Genomic DNA, 13,354 nt, shown 5'->3' on the forward strand with positions numbered 1-13,354 from the left:
AGACCTGAGGACAGCCACAGCCAGGCTGCAGCAACTGATGGCCCTGCCATTGTCCCTGGGGTTTCCAGCCACCTTCTGCCCATGACCTATTCCATTTCCATGGCCCCTCTCTTGCAGGAAAGAGGCTCTAAAATAAAATATTACTGGTGTGTGCACAAGCTATTGGAGATCTTTTTAGGCAGTGCTGCTTCCTAAGCTCCCAGGCTACAAGTTTTGGTATGTTTGTCCACTTGGTTGTGGGACAGTGTAATTCTACAGAATCACAGAATGGTTTGAGTCAGAAAGGGACCTTGGAGATCTAGTTCCAACCCATTAAGAGTGTCACATCAGTGAAGGACGGTTTCAGACGGAGGTTGAGAACTACCCTCACCAATCCAGGTACCCTCGTTTCGATCAGCCCAGCCGCTTCCCGAACAGGAGGCGGTGAGGCCGCATCGCGCATGGGAACTTAAGGCTCCTGCCCACGTTTCCGGGCTTCCCGATGTCTGAGCGCCATCCGGGCGGAAGCGTTTTCGAGACGGTGTGCTGGAGTGGGCTGGAGGCGATGTACTCGTGGTGAACGTTTCTGTAAGATTTTTCCCCTCCCTACCCTCGCCCGGTACCAGCAGGGCGGCACGGCACGGCTCAGCCCCCGGGCGCTGCCGGTGCTGGGCTTGGGCTGTCCCCGCTCGGGCAGCTATGGGTAGCGCAGAGCCGGGCCGCCGCGGCCCTGCAGGGACCCCGTTGCTGATGTGGAAAAGCTGCCGGCGGTTGTGTTCCGATTCGCTGTCTGTAGGAGCCGGCTCGTTAATTGCTTTAACTGTATTTAGGAGGGTCCTGTTTAAAGGAAGGGTCGAAATTGACACAGCGTTTGGGATAGGTCAGTTTCAGGTCGCAATTCCCTTCAAAACTTCGTTATGTGGTTAAACTAGCACTGCTACTCCTTATACTCCTTATATGTTTTTGTTTCAGACAGTACTTTGAAAAATAGATGGAAAGCAGAGGCAGATGAGATGCACTAGCCTGATGCTGATTTCTGTGTTAAAGATCATGTTTCTGGTAAACTTTTCCTTCAGTGCAGCATGCTAACCATGTCCCCAGAGAAGGACAGGTGAGGAAACAATATTGAATGTGTTTTGCTAACAGAAGTTGTACTTCTGTTGGATATGCTGTCTCATGGATAAGCAGCTAGTTTTCTATTGTCTGTTTTGCAGTTAATTAATGATACAAGAAGCACTTTATGTTGCCTAATATGTTCTTTGGTATTATTCTTTTTGTATCTATCTGGAAAGGTATATATATTTGCGTTTCTTGAGGGCTGAGAGTAAACTAGTGAGGCATAGTAATCTATTGATCCTCTTATCTAGACTAATTCCATTAAGTTCATATACTTAAATTTGAAAGGCAGTGTTCAAAACAGAATAGAGTATTCCAGTTGTTGAATTCTAAGCAGTAGCATGGGAGATTTATGTGCTGCTCAAGCTCTGTTTCTGTTTATATATTGTGGTATAACAGTATACTGTTGGTATATGCAGCATCTGTTCTAACTGCTTCCAGGTGTCTTCTGTGTAGCTGTTACCTAGTAAGGTGTTCATCTTCCAGCTGAATATTCCACATAAATAGATGTTCTTGTCTTTCTTCTTATTGAAGCATGATCCCAGTTTTTTTTCCCCCTTTAGACCTTCTCTTATTATGAGCTTGCTGTCATTTGAAAAATAAATAAAAATAATATTCAGACATAGGAGAGTACTCTGTGTACCTTTGGTGGCTTGCATCTTTATCTTATTTTTCTGCATGACAAGAACATGCATCCAAAACAAAAAGTAGTGTCAATTTAATATTAAACCAGGCTTAGTCTACAAACTAAATCTTTAAACTAAATTTTTATTGTGTAGGGATTTACTTTTTCTAATTAGGACAAGCCTGCTTATTTCCAGGACTTGCAGAAAAGAATATTCCACGCTTGTCTTTGTTCTTTGATCTTTAGCAGCAGTGTGTTTATTCATTAGATGTGGAAGGCACAGTTCACAATGAAATAGATATGGAGAAATCTATCCTTAGTAAATGCAATTTGGAAAAGTATTTTGGCCACACAGAGCTGCACTTAACATATTTCTCCTTCTGTACTGCCTCATTTGAGCCTAAAGTCTTTCAGTGGCAAATAACCAGGTCTACTCTGCTTTAGACACCTTTTACTACAGAACACTTCCCTCATTCATCAGATAGAATCTATAATACATTTATAAGCTAAATACAAAATCCCTTGTGTAATATGCCACAGCTGTCTCTCGCTTTGGACTTTTTTCTTTGCACGTCACTGTACTGTTTGAGTCCTTTCCTCATGTGTAAGTTAGATCTGTATGACAGCATGTTAGCTAAAATTTGTCAGTCTTTACAGTTCTTTCTCAAGAGGCTTTCCTTCAATTCTAATGGAGGCTGCCTTGAACCATAGCTGTACAGGAAGTTCCAGCACAGCTGAGAGGCATACTATTCTTAGCCTACCTGTCTCTACATTCACTGAAGCACAAACTAGAAAGCATTTGGTGTCATACATTTGCCCTAAACTCCTTGCCTTCATCTGATGTGACAACTAGGAGGAACAGGGAGTCTCCTAAGACATTATGTTTTGCATCTTCAAAAGGCTGAAACTGAGTAGCTGTTAAAATTATATAGGAAGCAAATAAGAAAGGAAAAGGTGACTTTTTCATTTGCTCCATAGTATTAAGTCTCATCTTGAATGACTGAGATTAGATAACTCCTTGGTACAGTTACACCTGCATCTAAGGCACACATCCAAACATTATTTCATTAAGTATCATGTCTATGAGAGGTCAAAAGATCCCACAAGATGAACAAGTTTCTTTCTCTTGAACATGAGGAAAACCTTGGTTTCTCAGGTATTTTTATTCTCTTGTGCACGTGTCTTAAATATCATAATAACTTCCTTTACATTGCAGTAGGATTTTATTCTTTAGAATTACATTAGATTAACTTCTTGGGTATTTCTGAATTCTTAAAAATGAGGGACATAGTCACCTTGGGAGAAGGCAGGCCTTTTAGAAATACAGAATAAATTAGTTCTGGTGGCATCTAGAATAAACAATTTGTGAGTTATAGTATCAAAATGCCATGAATTATAGTTGGTGAAAATGCACTGTGTACCTCAAAGTTGTTACATGCTTTCTTAAGCTATTGTTTTGAAGTTTGTTCCCTACATCCCTTTCCTATTTTATATAAGGGGATATAGATAATTCTGTGGAAGTATTTTCATGCTGTTATTCTTACTGTTGTTGTCTGGAATAATTCATCTGTCTTAAATGCTGCAATTTAGGATGTGACCAATTGAAGAGTTAGTCCAGCAGTGATTAAAAACACCTATCAGTTTTTCTTATTTTATTTACTTATTTCTTTTTTAAGTGAACCTAAAAGAAACACTTTTTTGTGGGGGGAGGGATGGGGAAGGACTTTTCTATTACAAAAAGAAGTTGTCAAGGAACAACTTCTAATTGTTTTCCATGTTCATTAGGTGAAGGACGAAGGAAGTAACTTCGTAGTAAAGAAAGGTTCATCTGAGCACAAGGAAAACTTGATGAGAAGGGCGAGGATAGGTTAATTCCCTTTAGTGGAAGTGCTTTAAATCCTTTTGGAAATTGTCTCTGACATGAGTGGAGGGCCTGGGCTAAATAGTTGCTTGAGATGTTCATATGAATATTTTATTAAAGATACCAAAATTTGAGTGCATAAGAAGTTAATTATTTTCAAGTCATTGTGCTTCAGTGGAGACGCAACATATTGTTGAAGTGTGCTCCAACTTAAATATTTCAGAATGAAACATTCTGGTTCATGATGTTAGTTTATTCTAAATCATTCACTAAAATGATTTAAGATAATGTTTATGTTTACAGTGACATAAGAGCATATGCATCGTTAAGTATCACAACTCAGATGTGCTAGCTTAGTTGTGGTATAGTAAACAGTCTGTATTCCATCCTTGTTCTGATGTTAGTTAATGGTTACATTCTGCTGTGCTCAGTGGTTAACTCATGTATGTGGCATTCTGAGATAAAGCAAAAACTATTACTGTTCTATATACAGTTGACAAAACATACAAATGTAAATTTTAATTCTGTGCTTTGTTTCAATTTAATATTTATTTTTACTTCCTACAAACACTGCATTTACTTAATGTTGATGTTTTAAGGCCAAGAATCCCTAGCTCTTACGTCTTTTTATCATCTTCATAAATTCCATATGTGGGATTTAGAATTCGTGTTGTAGGGAAAAGATGTATTGTAATAAGTCTTGTTGATTTGCTTTTTTTATCTAAAGTATATCCATTATTTTTAAATAACCTAAATATTATAATGTAGCTGAACTACACATAATTTAAAAGTAAGAGGAGAATTAAATAATACCAGTTTTACAGCATTGGTTATATAAACTTCTTCTGAAAAGTAGACCAGATTTTAATACTATGTAAAATAACAAGTGAATACTCTGTTATCAGGAAAGCTTTTAAACTAAATTAAATCAGAAATACTGTTATCTGGATGTTTTTGTTTGCCCCTTTCCTTCCCACCCCCTCTCCTCCCTTCCCCCATAGGAGACCAATCTTATATTATTATAGGCTAAAATACTGTTGTTTTTTGTTTTTTTTTTTCTCTCATTTTAGGGACCTGTGGTATCTCTGCTAAGAAAACTTACTGCTTCTATGGCCTGCTGCTTTAGTGCACAATTGATGATTTCACTTGAAATACTCACCTGAAGAAATTAACAGTAGGCAAGGTATAACTGCTTTTTAACAATGTTAAGAATTCAGCATTGTGTAACAGCTAGTAGGATACCCAAGAAAAAGCCATATATTTGTGACATTTGCTATAAGCAGTTTGAAACTCCATCAAAATTAGCAAGGCATTATCTGATACATACTGGTCAAAAGCCATTTGAATGTCATGTGTGCTATAAAACATTTAGGCAGTTAGTCCATCTGGAGAGGCATCGATTGACCCATAATCTGCCTTTTAAGTGTCATTTTTGTCATAGAAACTTCAAAAATGTAATTGCTTTATTGAAGCATCAGCAGCTTCATAATGAAAATGATCAGAATTGTATCAAGCAAGAAGAAAAATCTGTGAGTTCTGAGCAGGATGGGGTCACTCATGGCATATTTCAATGTTCTGTGTGCTGGAAGTCTTTTCCAACTGAAGAGAGGTGGATGCTGCATCAATGTCAAAAAGCAGATTGTCTACAGGGTACCAGAAGGAGAAAGAAAACTCACCCCTGTGAATTGTGTAACAAGACATTTCCATCGAGATCTAAGCTAGAACGACACTTTCTTATTCACACTGGCCAGAAACCTTTTAAGTGTTCTTCATGTGGCAAATCTTTCAGACAGTCAACACATTTGAAAATCCATCAGCTCATGCATACTGAAGAAAGGCCTTTTCAGTGCTGCTTTTGTCAGAAGGGATTTAAAATACAGAGCAAACTTATGAAGCACAAACAGCTCCATACCAGAAATAAGGCTGTCTCCAATATCATATACAAAGGAAAAAATAAACATCTCAGACTACAGAAACTGTCAGAAGGAAAGATGGATAGTTTTGAGAATGCTGACACATTCAAATTGCAGGAGAATGACCCACATGATGTTTATTTGATTTATGTCGTACCGTTTCAGTGTCCAGTGTGTGAGCAATGTTTTGAGACGGAGGAAGTTCTAAATTTGCATAAATGTTATCTAAGCGATAAGAAAAGCTTAAGTTACACAACAGCATGCAGCCACACAGTCAGCATGAAAAGCAAGATCCTGATGAAGCTGAAGCGCACTGGAGGAAAGCTATCAGATTTTCCTGTGACTGGCAGAGAAAAAAGGAAATCAGGCCACCTTAGGAGTCCTGACCTGGTTGCATTTAGAGAACAGCAATCTGATCAGAGTGTTTCCACAAAGTCTTCCAGGGACTACTGCAGCAAGCGTGACCTGTGCAAGGCAGTCAATTGGATGAAAAGTTTTACTGTGCCATTACACTGGCAAGAGCACCTAGAATCTCTCAAAGTAGGAATTAATTTAGAACGTGTGATTACTGGAGAAAGTGTGTTAAGCATCAATGATGGAGTGCGTAATAGGGATGATGCTTTTTGTGGTTCATCAGATGATGGCTTCTTTGATAATTCAGAAATACTTCACTATGCTTTTTCAGGTCCTTCTAAAAATATACGTAACAGACACAAAGTGTGTAAATGTGACAGATGTGAAAAAATATTTCCGTCTTCATCCAAGCTTCAAAGACATTATCTTATACACACAGGACAAAAGCCCTTTTGCTGTAGTATTTGTGGGAAGACATTTAGACAGTCAGCTCACTTAAAAAGACATCAGCTCACCCATACTGAAAATGACTATAAAAGCCCTGTTTGCCAGGTAGAATTTGGAAATCTGAACAAATTCTTCAATCATCAGGAAGATCACATTGAATTTGAGTCTTCTCAGCCTGTGAGTTATTCAGGTTATCCTCAAGCACCTTCGCAAGCACCTGGCTTTCAAGAATTTGAGCTGACTCAGTCAAATCAACAAGCTGAAATCAAAGCTGAAATTGAGTCAAGGGCCTTTGTTCTTGACACTGGCAGTAGAAACACAGAGCCTTATTTGTGTAGTAAATTGATGGAAACGGAGCAAAGCTGTTACAGTTACTGGCACAATTTTTCTGAAAGTATTGAAAGAAGAAAACTGTATCAGTGCAGTCTCTGCTTTAAGACATTTAAATCATTTTCTAAGCTTGAAAGACATTACTTCATGCATGCTGGACAGAAGCCATTTGAGTGTTCAGTTTGTGGTAAAAGTTTCCGACAGTCTCCACATTTGAAAAGACATCACCTTACTCACTTTAAAGAGAGGTTAAAGCTGAGTTCCAGTCAGCAACGATCAGAGAATACATTGTTTTCATTGAACCTGGACGCTGTGCCCTGCAATTAATATTTTTGATTGCGTGATTATTAAAAGGATTATGTTAAACTAAAGAACTGACTGAACGTGATTGTCTTTCTATGTTGTGAAGATGATCTGATGAGTTAATTTGCTCTTTTCAGAACTGCCGGCTTGATTATAAAACTGGTAACTATGAAAAGATGGTAAAAACAAAACAAAGCAGTAAGAAATCTTCACATTTGTTTTCTTCAATACAAGTTCTTACTGTATTGATGGTATCATGGCAATCAGCAGTGCTCTTTACTTTTTCCTGTATACTATTTTTATGATGCTAAAGCTGTTCAGTGATAATTATAAGGAAGTAACGATAAAAAGGCAACTTCTGGAATGCAGGAAAAGTAAATTCTGCTTTCTTCAGGCTCCCTGTACATTGCAAACATTAAAATGTTGCATACGTTTGCTGTATTTAGTTCATATTTTTTTCAAAAAAAGTTAGTTCTAGATGAACAAGATGCAGAAAAAAAGAACAAGCTGGAGAAGTGGAAAATAATATTTAATGAGAAAAACTGATGACTGGCATTTCAGAGGGAAAAAAAAATAACTCCTCATTTGTAATGTGCTTGGAGATCTATGGGTGAGAAATTACATCCTTTCCTTATTAATGGTAAAATGAATAGGTTGTGCTAAAGTAGCACGGTTTTTAATCAATCCCGGTTACCACTTCATTATTTTCACTTCTTGCAGAATCCTTTTTTCATGCAATATTGAATTATTTTTCTGCAAGCAAAGAAAGCAAAAAAATATCATGGATAATACACATGCAGTTATTTGTACCTTCTGTTGTGCACATTGCACCAGTAAAAGAAATGCACTCTTAGGTGTTATAAACCAGGTAGGTAGTTTTGTTGGGAAATCATGTTCTTACTATATGAAATATAGGAGACTAAGAAGAATTTTTTGCTCATAGTAAGTAATTTTGGTTTTGTGAATAAAATCTGTGGTTATACTTCTGGTAAGTAGAGAGCTTTACCTGTTGTTCCTGTGGGTCTGGCAAAAAGTGTAAGTGCAGTGGAGCTTTAATCATCGAGAAAAAAAAACTAAGTTTCCTTTTTTCTTTTTTTCTGAAGAATCATCATAGAATCACAGAATGACTTAGGTTGGAAGGGGCTTAAAGATCATCTAGTTCCAACACCCTGCTATGGGCAGGGCTGCCATTCACCAGCTCAGCCTGCCCAGGTCCCCATCCAACCTGACCTTGAATGCCTTCTGGGATGGGGCATCCACACCTTCTCTGGGTAACCTGCTCTAGTGCCTATCCACCTGCATATAGAATTTCTTCCTAACATCTAACCTAAATTTTTGGTACGTTTTCCTTTATTATGCAACTTCTGAATGTTTTAATCCTGAAGTTTTTAATCCTACGTATAAATTAACAGAACTGTAAGTTCTGTAGGTAAATACTTTTTATTTATTTATTTTTTATTTATTTTTATTTTTGTTTTGAAGTGATTTCTCTAGGTCTTGCCGTGGCATAAGCTTTGTAGTAGTTGATGTAAATGAAGTGAAGGATGAAGAGAATTCTTACCATATTTTTGTGTGCGTTATTATTTCCCACTTTCAGAGAGAATGAAATCCTATGATTTTTATATGGCAGGCTTATGTAGTATCTTAAGAAGAACTGTGGTTATATACTGAGATTTTTTTTTTCTTCCCATGTGAATTGTTTTGTATTGAAAGTGTATTGTAGAGCTCTTGAAATATTTCTAATGAACTATTTTATTTATCTTGCACTTCTATTGTATAATTTATGCACAAAGCAGTGTGTTGAAACTATATAACATACAGTATGGAGAGGAGTTAGACTAGATATTAGAATTATTTAACACTTTGCATGTTAATACAGATAGGTTTTCTTTTGGATTTTTTTACTGTATAAATAAAGTTAAATATTTTTAAAGAGAGAGACTGGTTGTTTGTTGTTTTTGTTTGTTTGTTTTTAAGAAGTCGGTCATTTGAAAAATATATTTTTAAACATAATGTTTGGGGAAAAAAGTAAACGGTGTATTGAAAAAATATTGATATTAATGTAATGGGGGAAAGATACATAAGAAAGCTAAATTTGAGGCATAAGGAGAAGAAAAAGAGTATTGTCCTGATTAATTAGGAATCTAAGATAATATGTGGGCTCCATGAGATTTTTAGAAGGGCAGTTATAGCCATTTTGCTTATCTGGCTCTGTTTTTGTCAAAAGTTTTGTGCTAGTATAGATTCACAGTTTTAGGGAATTATAGTGTTAACCAGCTAGATATAAGTAACAAAGTTTTTACAAGTCTTGGGGAAAGAATCTAGGGTTGAATTTCTATCACTAAAATTCTCCAAATACTTTTGAGAATTTGAGCTAGAGTGATTTTTTTTCCAAGCGTTAAGAATAATTCTTCATGTCGTTTATTATTATATTATTCCCTTTCCATCACGCTTCCAGGTAAGTTCAAGCCATCGATCTCTGAAGTATATATTTGGTGGCATAAACATTGCCTGTAATTAGTTTTGTTGGAATGAGCTGATAGAAAGCAGTAATAACCCCATAGAAACATAGTGGTTTTTTGTCTTGTTTGTTTTAGGAGTATATATAAAACTAAAGCATATTGTAAACAGGAAAATGGTAGGCTCCCCCTATGATAATAGCAAACTCTTTTCAGGAGAACTTATAAAAGTGCATGGATTCAGCTGTGAGGAAGTTCTGTGTGATTTAAAAGAAGGGATAAATAAACAGAAGAATGTTACAGGGATTTTTTTTCTAAGGCAAATGAAGTATGCAATAATAAATTCACTAGAACTGCAGTACTACCTGATTACAGTCCATTTTCTGTCTAGGAAAACAATTTGGCTAATTTTAAAACATTTATGATTTTACATAGTTGTCGTGCTATCTTTGTAATGCTCTTAGAAAGTCACAACTTTATATATATACGTACAGAAGAAAAAAAAAATCATGTAGAAAAAAAGAAACTGTAAGAAAACATAGGAAAAAAAACCTTTTTTTTTCCTTTCATTTTTTATAGCTACTTCTCATCAAGCAATTTGGTTTTCACTTGTCTGTGGTCCCTCACTATTATTCCTGTAGCCAACAAGAAAAGTTAATGAGGCAGATGGGTATCAGGTGTAAGAGAAGCTTAACTGAAGTTAATAAGACTTTTAGGCTTGTGATTGTGATGTGAATTGTGGTGCTGGGTTTAATGCTTAGGGTTGTTTTTCTGCTTTCTGACAACGGTGTCTCGCTTGAGTAACGCTGAGGTAAGGACAGTTGGATCACTCTTGGATCAAATGGGCTTTAGATTTGGTTTTTCTGATGGCCCCTGGTAATAATGTTACTAATGCATAGGTATCCTAAATATCTAAAGAGGTCATGGTTCATGTTCCTAGCACAAGGTTTTGTGGATTTTTTTAAATGCAAGTCTGAACTTAACAGCCCAGCTTTTATGGTGTGATAGCTGAGAGGCAGTTATAAGGAAAACAGAAATCACAGGAGTGACTTTGCTCTCATATGACTTATGTTCTCCAGGTTGAGCATACTAATTATGCTCCTACATATAAGTCTGTCAAGCAGCTTTACACATCATCTTTTTTAGCATCTATTTTAAAAGCAAATCTTCAAAGTCCATTAATGTGTTAATCACCCTTACATCAAGAAAATTACACACAAGTAGAGTCAGTCATTTCCTTGTTCAAGAACTGCTGTTCTAACGTGAATGTTTTCTGCCACAAACTACCACAAGTTCTTGTGTTCTATGTTTTTACACTTTACACTTCACCATTTGAGTTCCTGTCTTCTATCTGGATCTGTTGATGTATGACTTGATTCTTGTATGTACCTGATGTAATTTGTATATGCAGCTGAAATTCTTCCTCTTCACTGGAATTCTTTCAATATAATTGGTCCTAATTTTTATGGTTTTTATGAAACCCCATGTGTGAGTCACAGAGTTGTTTGTCACATATGTGCTGGCACGGTATGCAGAATGCTGCCTTTGGTACTTGTCTCAAAAAGATCCACAATTCTCTGTCTAGCTGTGGTTGACTATGAGGAAAATAAATTTTGGGGCTGTGCATGAGATGTGTGACTAATGAAGAATATGGTATGCAGAAGGTGATTGAAGCTTTTACACTGGAAGAGATTGTAGGGTGGAAGAGTGTCTTGACAAGAATGTATGCGGAAGACATCTGAGGGCTCTTGTATGGGTATGAGGAACTGATGAGTTTTGGAGCCACACACCTGAAGGAGTGGTGTGAGAAGCAGTGCATAAGCATGAGAGAAGGTGACAAGCTATGATGTAAACAGCTGAGCATGTCTTTGGTGGCTACCAAGTTTTGCCTCCTACTGCTTTGTTTGATGTGGCACTAGAATGTGAGGAAAGCAGAAAATTATTTGGTCACTGATGTGGAGGAAAAAAAACAAAAAAAAATAAAACAAAAAAAAAAGGGTTTATATTCATGCTGTCTCCCACGTATACTGCTAATGCATTGGACTAACAAGGGAAACACTACTTTAAAAAGGTTAAGTTCCACTATAGATTTAGAGGGAAATATCCCTGTAGAAATGTTATCATATACTAGTCTCAAAGGATTTCTTTCAAGTATTTCTAGAGCATTAAGTACTGGCCACTGGTTTCTTATATCACTGTTCTGTTCCAATTGGTAGGAATCCAGGTAAAAGTATCTGAAAAGAATTATGATAGCCCATAGTCTGCTCTAGTTTGAGATGTTAGACAAATGTCTGCCCAGCAACAGAAAGCTAAAAGAGACATAAATTCCCATATTTACTGTCCTCCTTCACTAGAGGCACTGCTTACTGTTCTGGAATATAAAAGCAGCTGGGCTGCTGAATTTGCCATATTTTTCTCTAGTTGTGAGCTCAGATTTTCCATCAAAGTTACTGTAAGTTTTGCACAAAAATCAAGGGCAGTACATTGGCCAGAACGTGTGATAAATAAATATTTATACACAAATCAGAATGCTACTGACGGCTTCTTTGCACTTTAGAATTCTAAATATTTTAAGAAGCATCTGTTACTAAACTGAGGCATCATTTTTGAAAGTACCCATATTTACTTAGTGGAAGTACACATACTTGGAAGTACACATATTTTCTGAGATGAACATAGTGACAAACTATTGGACTGCAGGAATACATTTAAAATTATCAAGACAATATTATATGATTGAATTAAAATGATACTGAACAGACTGAATATTTAGTCTATGCAAGTATTATCTACTGTGAAAGATTAATGAAATGAGTAATTCCTAATATTGTGCCTCAACTTCTTAGAAGTTGAAAAATTCCTGTGATCTATGTTGAGGGGCTTTTCTGAATTATTATTTTTTTAATATTTGGAAGCAAATATAATCAATACTTTTTTTTTTTTTTTTTTTTTTCCTATTACTTCAACAACTAAGAGACATATAAGATTTTTGGTCTTCAGAGAATCATAGAATATTCTGAGTTGGAAGGGACCCATAATGATCATCAAATCCAACTCCTTTCTGAAGGGTAGGATAATGACACTGCAATCTGAGGGAAGTGCTGATGTTTATTATATGCTTCAGAACAAAACTTTCCCTCTGATAGATACGTGTTATCCATACAGATTCTGTATTCCTCCTTGCAGGGTTGTTTTTTGTTTGTTTGTTTGTTGTTTGTTTTTCTGTTTTGTTTGTTTCAAAGAACTGAAAGGATAGATTGAAGAGTTTTATTCCTGTATTTGTTTGAAAGAGTAACAGCAAAAAGTGAAACAACTTTTTGATTAGAATATGTAGCTGCTGAATCCAGTTTAACTGGTGAAGAAATTCTAGTCTGTATATATATTGTCTCCCCACAAGCAGGATGGCCATGGATTCTTGCCCCTAGATGTTTCCAGTTAGGAAAATTCCACAGGTGTGATTTCTCTCTAGACTAGTATATTAGTATGACTTGGAGTAAAAACAAGCTGTAGCTCAAACATGACATAACGTATGTATATTACTGAGATTCTTTCCTGTTAAAAGTGAATTAAGAATGATATTTATTCCTTACATAATACATACGAAATTCAAAGCACTTTGCAAATTTATAATGCCCTTGCCCTGCTAATTCATGGTTAAGTAATATATATACCAAATTAGCCTCACAGCTAAGATACAAGCCCACAGATTTATTACAGAAGTGTCATCAAACTACTGAATTGTTTTAAAGAATCAAAATATCAGTAGTTTCTTGTGAATTAAGTCACATCTCACTATAGACCCAGTTTTGAAAGAAGCAATATTATAAACATGTATGGATCAATGTGATGGTGTGCTCCACCCCCTCTTTCTTTCTCCCAACTCCCTCCTCTGGTCTTGCCTTGCACAGGAAACAATGAGCAACAATACTGACAGCCCCCTTACAGAAACAGATTAACAACCACAAAT

At 36.4% G+C, this 13,354-nt stretch overlaps 1 protein-coding gene across 5 annotated transcripts; it reads left to right on the plus strand.

The window, feature by feature from the left end:
* The first annotated feature begins 334 nt into the window (after positions 1-334).
* ZNF770 (zinc finger protein 770) lies at positions 335-8,072 on the plus strand. Of its 5 annotated transcripts, XR_004307333.1 has the most exons (4): positions 335-567; positions 952-1,090; positions 4,652-4,764; positions 8,032-8,072. XR_004307333.1 is itself a non-coding variant. In XM_015864906.2 (3 exons), the coding sequence occupies exon 3, from the start codon at positions 4,784-4,786 to the stop codon at positions 6,950-6,952; it is 2,169 nt and encodes a 722-aa protein (XP_015720392.1). In that variant the 5' UTR covers positions 335-567; positions 952-1,090; positions 4,652-4,783; the 3' UTR covers positions 6,953-8,001. The 5 variants fall into 5 exon arrangements, 4 of the variants coding, with proteins under 4 accessions (XP_015720392.1, XP_015720394.1, XP_015720395.1 ...); XM_015864906.2 differs by lacking the exon at positions 8,032-8,072 and having other exon boundaries at positions 4,652-8,001; XM_015864908.2 differs by lacking the exon at positions 8,032-8,072 and having other exon boundaries at positions 956-1,090; positions 4,652-8,001.
* The last annotated feature ends 5,282 nt before the right edge of the window (positions 8,073-13,354 follow it).

Source organism: Coturnix japonica, chromosome 5 (assembly GCF_001577835.2).
Source record: "Coturnix japonica isolate 7356 chromosome 5, Coturnix japonica 2.1, whole genome shotgun sequence".
NCBI classification, from domain to species: domain Eukaryota; kingdom Metazoa; phylum Chordata; class Aves; order Galliformes; family Phasianidae; genus Coturnix; species Coturnix japonica.